This window comes from Pogonomyrmex barbatus, unplaced genomic scaffold, assembly GCF_055798465.1.
Source record: "Pogonomyrmex barbatus isolate J1 unplaced genomic scaffold, ASM5579846v1 scaffold8, whole genome shotgun sequence".
In the NCBI taxonomy this organism is placed as follows: domain Eukaryota; kingdom Metazoa; phylum Arthropoda; class Insecta; order Hymenoptera; family Formicidae; genus Pogonomyrmex; species Pogonomyrmex barbatus.
The window spans coordinates 1,162,455-1,179,191 of NW_028297182.1; the positions used below are offsets into that span (position 1 = coordinate 1,162,455).

The 16,737-nt window shown below is 40.7% G+C and overlaps 1 protein-coding gene and 1 long non-coding RNA gene across 6 annotated transcripts in view; both read right to left on the bottom strand.

Moving 5' to 3' along the window:
• LOC105423376 (uncharacterized) overlaps positions 1-16,737 on the bottom strand; it is a 76,514-nt gene that overhangs the window by 10,600 nt on the left and 49,177 nt on the right. For all 5 annotated transcript variants that reach the window (XR_016141175.1, XM_089084261.1, XM_089084258.1 and 2 more), the window contains 4 exons: positions 8,155-8,323; positions 7,192-7,356; positions 1,109-1,391; positions 421-595 (listed from right to left, as the gene is read on the bottom strand). Coding sequence is in view for 4 of the 5 variants with exons in the window: in XM_089084261.1 (XP_088940387.1) it covers positions 421-595; positions 1,109-1,391; positions 7,192-7,356; positions 8,155-8,323 (792 nt within the window). In the remaining variant the exon portion in view is untranslated. The remainder of the gene's footprint in view (positions 1-420; positions 596-1,108; positions 1,392-7,191; positions 7,357-8,154; positions 8,324-16,737) is intronic.
• On the bottom strand, positions 13,096-16,589 carry LOC148934689 (uncharacterized). The gene is made up of 2 exons (XR_016141176.1): positions 14,212-16,589; positions 13,096-14,107 (listed from the first exon to the last, which is right to left on the bottom strand). It is a non-coding gene; the product is annotated as an uncharacterized LOC148934689 (long non-coding RNA).

Genomic DNA, 16,737 nt, shown 5'->3' on the forward strand with positions numbered 1-16,737 from the left:
GTGATAAATCGTGTTTACAATATTATCAAATTTATTTATTTTTTTATTTTTTTATTTAAAAGACAGCTTTAATCCTCATAGTGAAATGATTTATTTTTCGACATAAAGAAATACGAATAAAACGCAAATATATGAATTCGCGATATCTCGCTCTCTAAAAAAATTGAAGCCGAGATGAAGAATTGACAGAATTGAAATCAAATAAATCTAGGAATCAATAAAAATCAATAAAGAATACCGTACACAAAGTTTACGACGACAGACGCGAAATGATTATCCCGAATGAGAAAAAAAGAAAATGCGAGCGCGTTAGATCAGCACATTCTCATTGTGCTGGTGTATAAACATCTAGCAATTCGAACTTGTTTAGTACAGGCAATTGCAGGCATGTATGCGAAAGCGACCGCGAGATGTACTGACCAACCCCAATGAGAGCCGCCTGACAGAGATATTGCCTGGACACTAGGCACTGAGCTGAAGGTCTGACGATAACAATCCCCAAAGCCGCGCATCCGAGTGCCGCCGCCAAGCCCAGGAAGGTCTGCAGCAGTACCAAGGCGCTGGCTTCCAATCCATCCTGGTGGCCTTGCAGAGCCTGAAAATGATGGTTCTCATTAAGACCGCGTCGGGAAAAAACGCGCCGCACGGATAACCGCGATAACGCGGACAATAACGCCCGGTAACGACGGCCCGTCTAATATCGATTATCGAAATTGGCTCGTCTATCCGCGAGATTACTTCGGAAATCGCGAAATTAGGAAACTCGACGTTCGCTCAATTTTACGTCATTAAAGCCCCCCCCCCCCCCCCCCCCCGGTAGAGCGCGCTGTCAAATTGTATCGCGACCGTCTCGGCGCACGAGTCTCTCCCTTTGTCGACTGAAATAAAGTCGCTTGAATCAAAGTTTTTTTGCTCGATCCGTATCGATGTGATCAGCGATCTTTTTTCTTCCTAATTACGTTTTATCACGGATGAAAGAATTTTGAAAACATTTTGAAGTGAAATGCCATTTTCGAGATACTCTCTCGCTACGTCGTAGCTTTCGTGAAACGCCGCGATCAAAGGGGAGGGGGGAGATCTCCGCCTCTCAATCACTGAGTGCACTTACGATATAGAAGGCGGGAGTGTAAAGACCGAAACCGGCAGCACCGGCGGCCAGCATGAGCATTCTCACAGGACGCGATCCCAGGGGACTCAGATCGACCAGCGGCTGCCTCGGTATCTTGGTCGCGGATTTCTTCTCTTTGACTTTGCCGCGCTGATTCTTTAGATGCAGCATGGCTCGCCGCTGAGGGTGGTACAGTGAGGCACTCCGGTAAATCAGTCCCAGGAAGAAGGCCAGCGAGAGCGCTCCGGTAACCGATTGAAGTCCCAGCCGCCACCCCAACTTCCTGAAGGTAGGAGCGCGCGATTATGATTATTGCGCGGAAAATGTCGAATCAGCTGGCGACAGCGTTCCGAGCGCTCGAGTTTCTTGCACCTCGTTCGTACGTTTCTTAGCTACAGTTTTACATCGCGAGCGAAAACTGCCGTACCTGCATTTCCAAGAGGAAATTTTCCGCGCTTCGCGAAGCGTTTCTCCGCGTTACGGTTGCACTCGGTTGCCCTCTCATTCGCGAGTCACCCCTCCCCCCCCCCCTCAAAGGTACTTAAATGCTTAATGTTTAATGTTTATCTGGCTGTATTAACGCTTAGCACACGTTAACATAAAAATATAATTTGTCTTGGAAATTCCAGTAAAAGAAATGTTAAATGTCTCTGTTACGGATTTTTAGAGAACGGTGCAAGGGTATTCTGTAGAAAGTAATTTAAATTGTAATAAGCTGTAATAAGTTTGTAATTACTTATCATCACATTGGTGCGAAATGAAGTACTTCTATAATCTAGAACATGTAATCTTATCAGAGAGTAATTTTATAAAAATTTTTTCCGCAATTAATTAATTTGAAATACTGAAAAGTCAATGAACAATGAAATTTATCATTTAAACATTTTCCGCATGATTTCCGCAACCTGTGGAATTCTGTAATAAAGTGACACGTAACGTTTCCAAATTATTTCGTTACAACACATTGTAATACGGGAAGTTATGAAATTAACACTTATATGAATACATCATCAAGCAGCGTTACCTTCGACTGAAGAAAAACATCCATTTATTTCAGCTCTGTTATTTTCTTCTCGTAAAACTTTATAAAAGAGCGCATTAAAACTGTCAACTTTTAATATTCTACGATCTTTAATTTTGCGCAATGTGAACGTTCCGTAGAAAGCCTTGTTTATTTTATTATTTGGTGAAACAAAGTAAAAATACAATTGAGATAAAAATGCTCAAGCGAAGTGACAGTTTAAAAAAAAATCACATGGACACGCATAAAGAAGTAGAGAGCGATCCGTCGACTGGCAAATTATAAAGTTGGGATTAAGAGATAAAGGAAAATTATTCAAAACAAAAAAAAAAGAAAAAAAATAAAGAGAACAACGCATCAGCATATTTAACCCTGAGAACAGAATTAACCCGCTGCGAAAACATAATTTTTTTAAACTCCCAGTGTATATATAATATAATTACAAAGTTCATCCCCATCTGTCCTGATCACTAAAAAATACAAAGACGAACGTTCCTTTCTAACAAAACCTTCTGTACTTTCTGGATTTTCTCCTCGAGAGCAGAGAATACACACGGGTACTGTAAAATTCTTTATGTTCTCCCGTTTGTGCGTGAGGAGGGTGAATGTTTGCAAATAGCGCGTTTGCCGCGCGTAAGAAGATTAAAATAAGGGATAAAGCCGAGCTCCTCCGGAATGTATTCAACGTACATACGTCGGTACACGGGGCGAAAGTTGCGCTTTAATCCTACCTTGGCGTGAGGATAATGAGGCCCTCCTTCCCGGTGGCTCATGACTATTCATAGTACAGTAGTCCGGTACGATTTTTATCACGGACGCGAGCGGCGTTATCTCCGCGAGAACGAAACGGAATGAATTTATTTTCCGATATATATATATATATATAGTATATATATCGCGCACGCGATACCTTTCCTCATTCGCGCTCCCTATCCGATATGGACGCGCACATTAAATGTTTATCGTACATTCCCGGATCAGAGATGATGACGGTTCGGTAACGCACACGGGCGCGTGTGTAATAAACCGTTTGCCGCATTAGTCGGCGCGCTGGTCGATGCGTTCGATGCATTTGAGAGAGAGAGAGAGAGAGAGAGAGAGAGAGAGAGAGAGAGAGAGAGAGAGAGACGGCGAATTACCTGGTAAAAAGCTGGCTCGTGGCATGCTCGCAATTGGAGCGCGTTTTGACGCCCACAGTCGTTATCACGAAATTTTATATATATGTATGTATGTATGTATGTATATATATGTGTGTGCGCGCCCACGATATCTTTTTTGCGAAGACCGCATTGCCCAACAACCGCATACATACCGCGCCCCATTCGCCGTCCTACGCGTATGGTGAAGTTAAACCGTGCATCGCATGCTGCCTCCCACGCAACATAATGGAGAAGGATGAAAAATTTACCACATGTTCGGCGTATATTTTCAGAAATATGGCCCTGGAATTTTTACGATAGCGTAAAAAAAAGGTAATCGATTCCCTCGGGGGGGGGGGGGGAAGACACGCGATAAATCCTATCTAGTTTAGTTTAATCATTTTTCTCGTCAGGTCCCCGTCGTGTGTCGAACGAAATAATGAAATAATTAGATTGTCGAAAGTGATGTGTGTTTGGTATATCGATACTTTCAATGTAGTTTTTATTATAAATTATCGGATACATTCTCTCCGGTTGAATCATCTTTCATCTTTTTGAGTTTAAAAGAATTGCCGTTTGCCGCTGCTTTGAAAAGGGAAGAAGAGGACGTGTAAAACTGTAGAAGAGACATCACTCGAAAGAATAGATCTAATATCACTACTATAATCATAAAAGAAATTCATCTGATAAAGTGTATCCGCAATGCAGTGATTCTCGCGTTAGATAAAATATAGATTATCCATGAGCTAGCTTTACGGTAATAATAATAATCCTCTGACAAACGACTGGCTATTAAAACGATGTTTTTGCCCGAAATAAAATTGTAATCGACATTACGACACATCCATTTGGACATTGTTCTATTTATTTCACAATATAAATAATTTTGTCGAGATTAATGCACAACCGAACGTGACAATCGAAAATCTGATAAACTCTACTCCACTAAATAAAGAAACAAATTATTATATTATTATTATATGAAATAAAGGGAAATGGAAATGTATAAGGATATTTAACGATTTCCCGCATTTTACGGTTACGATCGTTTTTCGCGTTAACTCCCTTTTTCGCATACGTGTGTGTTCTAAGATTTTCAAAATTTCTTATATATAATTTTAATATTATTAACTAATTCAGGGTATATCGCCGATCTGTTGGATAAACTTATCCAGTTATCGAGTAACCCATATATCGAGTTACTTAGCGAGTTACTTCGATGCAAGCCGACGATATTATGCTCATCGGTCCAGAAGAGCCGATCTCTAATTGGACATGCTTTTATACCTAACAGAAACTGCCACATAGCAACGGCAATTAAGCACGTTTAATAATAACCCGCATGTGTAACGATCATTTTGTCTATATACAAGTCGCGTATGTACAGTTGTCTATATACACGGGAGTTAAATGACGGTAAATATCTCATTCCCGTCAACAGAAAATTCAACCGACGTTTAATAACTTAATCTCTCGTAATACTTTTCTAAAATAAAAATGTGATAATACAATAAAAGCCTCTATAAGATAAAAATCCTACGACCTACAGCATTTACATTTCGAAGTAACAATTTCGTTTTTTTAGTAATAAAATATACTTCATTTGATATTTATACACAAGTATGAGATCGCTTGATGTTTTATCATTTAAAAGCTCTTCCTCTATATATTTATAGAGTCTGAAGAGCAAATTTTTTTTTAAGAAAATCGATCGTTATTCTGATATCAATGAACACAATCGATCGTTAAAAAAAAAATAAGCTTTAAGTGGCAATTAAATTTCCGACAATCACATAACCGGAATTCTGGAAATCTGACTCTTCAATTAACTTGCTCTGATTTTAATCAAATTTCAGGCATATAATTTTAGACACGTGTTAAATTAGAATTGAGAGAAATTAAACAGAAGAAGCAAGCTCATCCAGGTTTTCTGTCTTCTGGGATAAGTCGGGCTAATCTCGTCGTAAAACGATCGCGAAGGGGTACTCGGGGGTGAGATACAATATTGAAATTAATTTGCCGGACGTTCGCGGATAACGGGACGACGATGGGACCAAACCGAACCGAGGGTGGCAAACTTCAAACGAACATTATTTCGACGGCCGGCAAAAGATAGATAAATAAAAGGGGAAGGAGGGGGAGGGGAGGGGGACGGGAGGGAGCGTGCGCGCGGAGGTGGCGCGCAGGGGGGGAGAATAAAAGGTTCGAACCGAATGGTACGTTCAATTATTCCACGTCGAATCTGCTCGCTGTTTTTTTTTTTGTTCGCACGGAAACTGTCGTTGCGCCGCAACGTCCGTACGTTGCGTTCGGGAGTACACGCAGTCGCGCGAAAATCCTACGATAAAAGGGTGGGTCCGCATTGAAAGCAGCTTTGTCCCTTTGTATGTTACATACAGCGGCCGCTCTCGGCGCTTCTCCTCGTGCGCAATTTGTTTCGGGGGTCGTTGTCGTCAAATATCGTTACTATACGCCGGCGAAAATTCATCGTTTCCGGATGCACGCTCTCCCGCGGAGAATAACGACGGCACGTACGAAACACGCGTAGCCACTCCACAGAGTCTGAGTCTATAAATATTCTACAAATCCTCCTCGAATCGTGATGTTAAACGTCCTCCTAAATGTTTGCTAGTTGTTTCAAGCGAGATCACTTCTTATATTACTGTCAGGATTATGCAAAGAGGACCTTTTGACCCGTTCGTGGCGTTAATATTAAGGAAATTTAAAAGAAAAATGATAAAGAAAAATGTAGTAAAAAGTTGTAACATTATTAATATAATTATGAAGTAACAATTTATATTGTAATTGATACAAGTAGAGAGATACAATTATACTTTTGATTCCAATTATGAAATCGCTCAACAGGTTCATTTGTTTTGCATCTGTTTAATATTACCATTTTATTCGTTCCTTAATGACTCAATTTTCGATAGATTAGAATTAATAATGCAATACGTAAAAAAATTTTTTATAGACAAATGGGTGAAGTCAAGTGTTTCACAGAATTTTAATTACTTTTCCTTCATTTTTTGAATTTAAATAATCGTTTTTTATTTTGATAATTTATTGAAAAATTTATTTGCCATTTCTCGGAAGATTCATTCTATCGATCATTACGTTTGACTTCAATTTATTTGAGAAAAAATAAACTTCTTTAGCTCAGCCGTCTATTCTCTCATTATACTCATTATATACTTAAATCGCACGAATTGTTAACAAACTAATCAAGACGATCGCGCAAAGTTCATGCGATAAATTTATCCGTACACAAAAAAATCTTGAATCAAGATAGATATTTTCGTACACAAACAAGAATATGATCTTATAATAGGATCTTGTTAGAAAATTTTAGTCTTGATTTAATTGAATTTGTAGTGGTGCAAGTATTACTTTTACTAAAAATCTTCCATTATAAGATTATAACATTTTTGCTTATAAGAATATCTATGCTGGCAATCAATCAAATCAAGATTAAAATTTTTCTAAGAAGATCACTCTTACTTATATATGAAAACATCTTTCTCGATTTTGAGAATTTTGAATTTTGAATTCGAATTTTTTTTTTTCTGTGCAGTAATTCGCAGTAAACGGATGTTTTATACGAAACAGGCTCGGCCAATTTCTTCGGCCGATTTTTCCGCGCGGTATTACTGATCTCCGCGCGCGATAAAGGAAAAGAGATAAGAGCGCGATATTAAATTTGCATCGCGCGCCCACACGAAGTCCGAAGAAATGGCGCGCGATCCGAAGGTTAATTGGATCTTCTCCGCTCGGCTTGAGCGAAATGTCGGACGGGCATTCCTAAGGGGGGGCCGGGGGGAGGGGTATAATGCATATCGGCTATAATGCATACATCCCCGCCAGTTTTCCTCCCCTCTCCCCCCTCCCCTCCCCCATGAAATATGCGATAAACTCAAACTTACCCGAGCGCTTCTTTGTAGATGACGCTGAAGAGCACTATTCCCACGCCGGTGCCAGCCTGGACCACCATCTCGACGAACTCCCGTCGCTTTCTGAAGTAATTGCCCAATACCAGACTGGCGGTTTCCCTCACGAGACCGGCCCCCGTGCCCAGCACCAGTCCGTAGCTGTTGCATTTTTTTAAAAAGTAAATCGTATGACTTTGCGCCCGCGGAGTACCTCGGGCGAGGGGATAAGCCGAGACGATATATTTCAAGAGGAGGGTGCTGGTGCGAGGGTGGGTCGCTGACGTTTCAAAGAAAGCTAGAGAGGTAGGGATATATTGAGCCGCAAATATTCATCTTTCATCACTTTTTAATGCCCTCCGCCGGCTGAAAAGTACGGGGACGCTATTACGCGTATTAGCTTCAAAAGCTATTCAAAAACGGAATTAAACCGGAGTACTACCATTATACTATGGAAATATGTGTAGCACTGCGCATTGCTTTATGTATAATGCACGCGGAGAATGGCATCTCTCTTTCACCGCTTATATCACCAATTTCAACAGAAATTTCGTGCGGCATACAGGGTAGATGTCTCCCTTTGCGGAGCACAGTATTCTTGTTGTCAACTTGGCGATATAATTCGCGACGCTAAAAGGAGAACTTAGAGAATAATAAGTGTATACATAAATAACTACTTTCACCTGTGAAAGGAGCTTTAATAATTTGTTCAACGTTTATATTTATATTTTCCTTCTCGTGTATAAAAGAGAGTGAATCAATGGGGGGGGGGGGGGGGGGAGAAGAAAAAATAACTTCGCACGAGTATCCTTCGATTATTTTTAATAATGTGACGATTTCTCGTGGTCAAACGTCACTCGCAAGAAAAAAATCGACCCCCGTCTGTCGATTATTTTTAATATCGTCGGCGATATTATCTCCTCCTCTCATCTCTCGGGCGATAACTGTAGCATTACGCACCTAAGGAGCACTTGATGCATCTGGAGGGCGAACGAGGTGAAGAGCGATGCCAGAGCCAGCACGAGGCCACCGATCACCGCCGTAAGTCTTGTATTGCCACGGCGACACGCGCCGACGACCAGCGGCGCCGAGCCACGGGAGATCGCGGCGCTCAACGCCCCCGCCCAGACTGAAACATTTATCCGACATTTATCACCTTACTAGGACCACTACAAGGGCCATTACAAGAGCCGCGGAAAGTCCAGCGGGATCCGGCGGGGCGCCGGACGGCCTCCGAACCAGCGGCCCGCGCGGCTCCCAATTATCTCGCTTTTCAGAAGGGAGGAGGGGAGGGGGGGGAAGCGGGATTTTATCTCGGTCGACCTCCCCCTTCCGTCGCCGCGACCGAACGGGGCTCGTTTGTTGATTGATTTCGCGTTTGAGCGCTAACGAGGAGACGCTCGGAACGTTGCGCCTCCCCTGGCATCCCCGGGGGTGCTGGACGAGAGAAATTTTTGCTCTCCGGGACACTGTGTTTTCGGCAAAGCCAAATCGGATTTATCACACGGCTCTTCGTAATTACTCTCATAGGGGGGGGGCGTCGGATAATTACGATGAAATCTTCGCAACGCGAATTACGCTAATGTCCTACAATGAGTCGTTAAATCGTTAATTATTGTTTACGAGAAATGTAATAATACCCTATAGTAATTCTCAAACGTTTCAGGGAAAAAAAAAGAAGCAAGAACAAACGTATTCTTTTATCGAGATACTTTGGTAGTAACGTATACCGTCGGAGAGAGAAAGAGAGAGAGAGAGAGAGAGAGCAAGATCAATCGCGTGCAGTTTGCGACAGTTTGCGGCGGGAAAAACGACGCGGGGATGTGACGCGCGGAACGGAGAAAGCAATTTGCCGCTTTTCCAATCGTAATCCGCGCGGAAAGATGCGCGCAAAGATTTATACAAAATCCTTTACACCCTGTCGCGGATAAAGATTTTGATCCGAGGATCCGAGGATCCGAGGATGCCGTGACGCGCGTCGCGCACACGGAGGACTCGCGCAGCGCGGAATACGGAAATCCGTCGACGGATTTAACGGCGTCGACGTTTCGGAGCGCGCCTACGGCACCGCATCTCCCCGTAAATGCTAAAATTGGATGGCGCCACGTCAATCGTATCGACGTACGTCTCCCGTGATCTCCCAAGTGAAAGCACCACCTTTTTCTATCCTCTTACTTGGCGGGCACGCCTCTTTCCTTTTATAAATGCGTACCGCGTGCCAACTCCTCGCGAGAGCGCGGCGCGGGACACGCGAAACGTCTCGCGTAATCGTATTCCGATCTCAAAACTCGGCTAGATGTGAATAATCGAAGTTGAAAATGCGTTTTATACGACGCGAAAGTTAAGCTGCCGTAGCTCTATCGCTCGGTTCCGTCGATTTATCTATACGCGCCTGTCTAGTTGTCCTGTCTGTTTTGCCTGGCTGTCTAAAAGTTCGAGTGTTCGGCAAATGTTTTGAGACAGACGCGAACAATTTCAACAAAGTTTTCAAGCAAGAGGAAAAAAAAATAAGGAAGTATAACCGGGCGGAAGGTAGGGGGCGTAAATTTATATCGAAAAGTTATAAATTTTACAACAAGAATCATAATATCTTAAGGGTCCAACTGGAGTTTTATACAACGCTTAATAATAGAACATTTTGGGGATAAAAATACTTGTGTACTAAAGTAAGAAATAAATTTTTGTTGTTTAAAAGTTTCAAACTTAATTTGGCTGCTTGAGTTATAATGTAAAGTAGCCAACTAATTAAACATAAAATTGGATTCTCAGTGAGAAAAAGTTCAGCATAATTACTTGAGAAATAAAATCGTGTCTGTTATATCTTTCGCTATTAGACCTTCTGAGGACCTTCGATATTTTTAATCTTACTAATCGAGCATCAAATTAAGCTCTCTCTTTCTCTCTCTCTCTCTCTCTCTCTCTCTCTCTCTCTCTCTCTCTCTCGCTTGTAACGATCAATCTGCGAATTATCTTAAATTACCTCTACATAAAATTTCGAATAATTAATTCCTTAATCCGTTTTAAAAGAGCGTAGGATTTTTTACGAGGAATTCACAGTTGTAAAAGGGACAAGTTTTTTTGCAAAGATAGCGTTTTTCTTTGAAAAACTTATCCTCGTCCTATATATATCTGCAAATGAGCGGCCGACTTAGAAAACGTAAACGTTATCTTCGTATAAGAGATAAGAAAACGATGTCGGGACACGTTCAAGGCACAACATATTATGTGCCAAAGCTACTTTCGAAAAGTAACGTTACGAGAATTACTACTTGCCACGCGCAAAATACGTGCATGCATAATTATGATGACGTAAGCACGCGAGATTTTACGCTTCGTGGCTCGACATTACTACTTTCCTTCGAGGTCTTACGAGAGTCGCGTGCACGTTTATGCACGCATAAATCTGGAAATATCAAAATCTCGCGTGTCACATGTCAAATACGATATGTACAGGGTCTTACCATAAATCTTCCTTCATGAAAATAAAAAATTATCTCTTAAAAAAATGGACGAATTATATTTTTCACTAGAACGGTAATTAATTCGGTATTACCGATTTGTTTAATAACACTGGTTTTCTGGCTTATCGATTTACGATCGTTTCCACATTAAAAAGAAGAGGCTCCAAGAGCAAAACATCAACACCGTCCTTATATACTCGGTACCTCGCATAATTTATGCATTCTAGTGTTTGATCTTTGAGTAAAATCGGTCGGATCGATAAAGATACGAAACGATCCTGAAATGAATATGCATTGTCCATTGCTTCGTTACGACTTAAAAAAGATTCTCGAAGAAACCTGGGGATATTGGTGCGCCAAGGCTTCAACAGGTAGCGACTTCAGCGACATTCTTGTGCGAATAATTTATGAGTCTGGACGCTTTTAGTGCTATTTGCACAAGTGCGACCAAGTGGAGCGATGAACGCTCGCTTAGAATTTCACGGATTGGATTTGCAAAGCGCTTTTGTACCCAGATTGGATTTACCCGCAAAATGCTCGTCCTTTTACGTCCCATATGCCCGTTATTTTCAAGACAGAGAGAATGCGAGTAAAATGGGACAAGAATTCACCGGTACGGATAGCCATACAATGCCGTCTCGTAAAATAAATAAAAATAAATTATCCATTATCGCTAAAATGATGAAGAGAAGTAAAAATAAAAGTAACGTTAACTAGAATGTTTCGTAAAATCGTCCCGATGGCGGATCAGACATTCCGGTTGTCTTCCGACAGAAAAAGCGTCGTCTCTTTCGCGAGCGTTTCGATCGCAAACCTAATGTATCGTAAATAAAAACACACGTGAGAGGCAAATACGATCGGAGAGTTTATATTTTCTATCGTGAACCACGATGGTGTGACGAGAAACGTGCCATCGGACGGGACGGGATAATTTTTCAAAGTGGCGCACGAAACTCGCCCCGATGGGGCGACTAAAATACGCTTTAAATACGTTCCCGGTGGATAAAAGAGCCTTTCACGGCGGGTCTTAACGCGCAGGCGGCGACAACAAGGAGCTCGGATGGACGCGATGGCGTAAAGCTCTTTTGTTCACTGCTGCTCGTCTCGATGCTCGTCCGTCATTACGTGTAACACTCAATGACGGACTCGTCTCTCCTTGCAAGAGCCGCGCGCCCGGCCGGCGCGGCGATGATGTTCACCTCGTCGCTTTCATTCCGGAAGAATCGTCTCAGCGACGGTGACTGCCGTGAGCGTAAGCTCACCGCGATGTATTTTGACGTCGATGAAGGGCCGGTCTAACGTCAGATCATTTCTCTCCGCCGACCATTTCAAAGGACGCCACGAATTACCATTTTCCGCAACCCCCCCTCCCCTCCTCCCTCGTTCCTCTTCCGCCCCGTCGCGCCGGCAGCGACGACTGTTGCCCTTCTCGCTGGGCAATTTCCGCGATCTCTATGACTAATTGCCGACAATTTGAGGCAAAAGAAAAACGTTTGAGGAACTCCGCGCGGGTTGTAAAAACCGCAAAAGCGCTTCCGCCCTTTCGCATTACAAGCGACGAAAGATGAATCGTTTTTTTCGCGCGTCGAAAAGTCGAACGGCTCGTAACTTTGTTAAGGACGACGTTAAAGAAGACAAAGCTTAAAGAAGAGCTTTCATAAATAAATGGCAAGCCCTTGGTCTTATTCTTCCCTTAATTTCGAAAAGATTTTAATTTTGTAACGATTTTTTACCCGGCTACTTAGTTAAAATGGTCAATAATTGGGAAACTAGCGAGTTATGAAAGAGTACAGCGAGCAATTAAATGTTTAAGAAAAAAAATTATCCCGAGTTATTCAAAGAAAATTCCTGCTAATTAACGTCTACTTCAATTACACTCTATCAAGTATAATTCATATCTGTCTGTCTGGACTGACAAAAATTATATTGCGTTAAGAGCTCCGCTGGAAGTTGCGTCACTCGATCGCATCATCAAAGTAAAAGCAACAATATTTCTTACCAAGTGTACGTAGCCTTTATTGCGAGAGATAAGTAAGCTCGCTGCCTATATTTCGATTGTCCTCGGAAATCAATCTGAGTACTTCCTACTGCCGGAGAGAGAAAATATTAGAAGAGAAATCTCCAAACGGGAGATCTCTCGTGTGATATACTTCGAAGCATATATTTGATGAGTATATATGACCGGAATCTCTATATCTCTCCGATGGAAATTGAAGTTAGTTTTTCCCTAATGAAAATTTGATCCGACGCTATTCCCTTCGATTTATAATATTCTTGCCGTCTCAATTAATTTTTGAATTAAAATTCTCGTGAGAATAAAAAATATATTTTTATAACAAACTACCGAGATACGATATATCTCCGATACAAAAATGTTAATACACTTTTAATCAGAAACTTTTAATGCTTAAATGAAATTTTTTTATTCCATAATTCATCATTTTTTTTTTTTTTTTTTTTTTTTATTAATCTCCAAATCGAAACTTGCGCATTTTCATTTCGAAATAATACGCATAACGTAATCATATGAGATCTAATTAAATTATTCCGTTCGAACGGAGCGCTCGTAAGATCTCGTAACTTTATAAGCATTAATAATGAATTCATACGTAGCTGACTGTGTATAATTTCGCGAGGGTGTAACAAAGAACGCGAGGCAAATAGATAAAAATAGCGATCTCTTATGAATTATGAATGGATGAGCGTGTTACAATCTGATTTATGGTGAATGAAAGATACGGATATTTTTATCGGAGATAGCGACGTGATAAATTTCACGCCCGCGGCTCTGTAAAATAAAAAGTATGACGCGCTCGCGATCGATCATACCCACCCCTGTGGAACACGTAATGCTACTTAATGCTAGTTCAGTTAATCAAATCGGTGGCCGCAGCGGCCAACTTCCAACGTAAATGCAGCGGCGGCACGTTGCGTGCACGTACATATATCTTTGCGCAGGTTTAAAATACATCCATTCGGTTGCCGAATGGTGTAATCAAGAATCATCGGACGTGCGCACGAAGTTTTGAGTAAGGAGTCCTTTTCTCATTTTTCCCACTTAAAATTTCGTCGTATATTCCTCCGTGAGTTCACGGAGCGAGTAATAAAACGAGCGGTTGAAACTAAATTAATAGCAAACGAAATTTATTAGGTCTCGCCTTTAGGAGATACGACGAAAAGTTGCCTAAATTAAAACTTAAATGAAAAACAAAGCGTAGTAGTCGAGGATTACTAAAAGCTGGACGTATGCATGATTGTAAAAGTTAGCAAACACAAACAATAATTGAGAGTTCGATCGGGAAAAGCAAAATTCTGGAACTCCACTCTGGGCTCAAATTAAAAATCGATGGTATTTCCGCGATAGTCGGGGAAAATGGAAATTAAATTTGTCGAAGGAAATGCAAAGTTGTAGAATAAAAGTTTTGAAAAACTTTCGAGTCGAAAATACAGACCTCGCTAACAGATGCCGTAAGTATGTAAGGGAGAAAGGGGGAGAGTGGTTATCCAGTTTCCCTTAAACGGTCGATATTTATTTTCAATATATCAGCTTTGTAACGCCTAAAGACATATATCTTTCAGAACTGCTTGCAAATAATAATCGTAAAATAATTTAATATACATAAAACCGAATGCCTATAAATTTTAGATATTTCAGCAAATATATTCGGTTTTAGAAAAATATATCGAATGTATTTTTTTACAAGTATTTTACAAACGTATATATATATATATATATATATATATATATATATATATATATATAAGCAAGAAAATAATAAATAACATTTATTTTATAATAAAAGCTTATTAATTTATTTTGTATTTGAAATAACTAAAGTCGAAAAAAATCTGGCAATTTCGGTTTTTTTTTTCTTCAAAGAATATTCCAAAAAAAATTTCCGTTTTATTTCTAATCAGTTATCTACTATCGAAAGTTAAAATCTCGTGATTTGGGGGGAAAATCCATAATTCAAATCCAACAAAAAAGTTTCACCACACAGAAATATCGGTGTACGTAAGTAATTATCTTTTTTAAACATGTTTTTATTCGAATGCACACACATACACACACCGCGCGCATCGATCGATCCTCGGTGCAGATCCTCCGGCGAATCATCATTTTGCGAAATAATTTCGCATAAATAATGAGAGAAGCTTGTCACGGTTGCCCGACAGCCCTTTCCTTTGGAGGCAGCATTGTACGGCAGCAACATAAAGCCTTATCGCAGCAATTCGGCGTGAACTGAAGGTATTGACAACGCACGTCCGTCATTCGTGCCTCGTCGCGTCAGTATGGGCGCTAATTATCGGAGGGACTTGTCAATACTTTGGCCGACAGTAAATATTGATGGTCTGAGGGGCGCTTTACGACAGGCATCGCCGGGGACCGAGTCTCCGAACTTTGACGAAGGAGCGGATAACTTTTGCGAAACTAGGTCTATCTAGCTTGGGACACATATCCCAGCACGGCTCTCTAACGTGCATCAGCGCAGCATCGGGTAGCATCGCGGCGCGCAGTATATCACACGGGGAAAGAAATCCCCGAAGCTTCGGCCGCCTTACCGTCTTTCCGGCTTATATAGCGACCCCGACCCGCCCCCCAACCCCCAATCGACCGTTGAGCTACAGACATCGGTTCGGGAGAAGGATCACCGAGAAGCGATACACGTCGCGGCGAGAGCTCTCCGTCGTTTAGCCGGACGAATATACGTTTTCTCGACAATATCGCATCTGTCACTCCCTCCCTCCCCCCCCCTCCCCCCGGGATCGTCCGTATCGATCTCGACGACTGAGAATGAAAACTAACGAAAACAAGGGGTGAAGTGAAAACAAATCGTAGCACATCGCGAATTTAATTGAGGCCGCAAGGACGCAAACACGCCTTTCTTCCGGAAAGTGTTCTCTTCCCCTTCCCCTTCTCCTTCTCATTCCCTCTTCTTACTTAAAAGTTATTTACATGTATGAAGTATTTTAAAAGATTATAAATATTTTTTTTATATATAAACTGATTACTCAAGGGATGTTAACATGTATACATTGTATAATTATAATTTTAAATTCGTAGTACAATTAATATTCGTGTAATTATATATTCTCTTTTATATATATATATATACACATCAAGCTTCAAGCGACTTTACATTATGCAAATCAGTAAGACTTTCCTCAGAATTTCTGGAGGATAAGTATTTGACAAAATGATAAGGATGTTAAATTATTGTAGCGCAATGAGAGCTCAAATTATTCATTTTTATTAAGAATCTCAGACGTTGAAATGATAAAGAGCGCTATTAGATTGCGTAATAATTTATGATAAATAAATAAATCATGAGAATTTCGATATTTTTAAGATATAATGAATTTTGCGATAATTTTTAAAATAAGGAGAGAAGTAAATATGAATTTCGACAAATTAATTATGAAAAGAGCATTTTGTATTCAGAGTGTTAATAATAATAATAATAACAACAACAACAACAACAACAACAACATCAACAACAACAACAACAACAACAACAACAACAACAACAATAATAATAATAATAATAATAATAATAATAATTCACAAAGTTATTACGTACTTTTCAAGAAGTTATTTTTTAATGTAAATACATAATTTCCCCGTTATTGCGCTATGAAATGAGAAATTCTGTTAACTTACATTAAAAAGTAATTTCTTGCAAAAATGCATAGTAAAACATCACAAATGCATAGTAAATTATTATCATTATTATTAATTACACGCTGAATGCAAAATGTTCTTTTATAAATACAAATATAATGATTATCGCGACGCAAGACAAAGACGCGTTACTATGCGGAGGATAAAGAAGTTACTTTTCTATTTCAAAAGTGAAGAAAAATTGCACCGCGTCCGGGGCGGAACGAGGGAGGGGGGAGGGAGGAGGGAGGGAGGGTGAGCCGAGATAACACTCTTACCAATTGCCTCTTTCGTTACGTGCGGCGATAATGAAACGTCTCCCGTTGAAAACCCGAAAACCCCCGTCCATCCGCATTCTCTCGCTCCGTTTTCCTTGCTGCCTGCACTTCGTCGCTGTTTCTCCCTAATCCTCACCTTCCT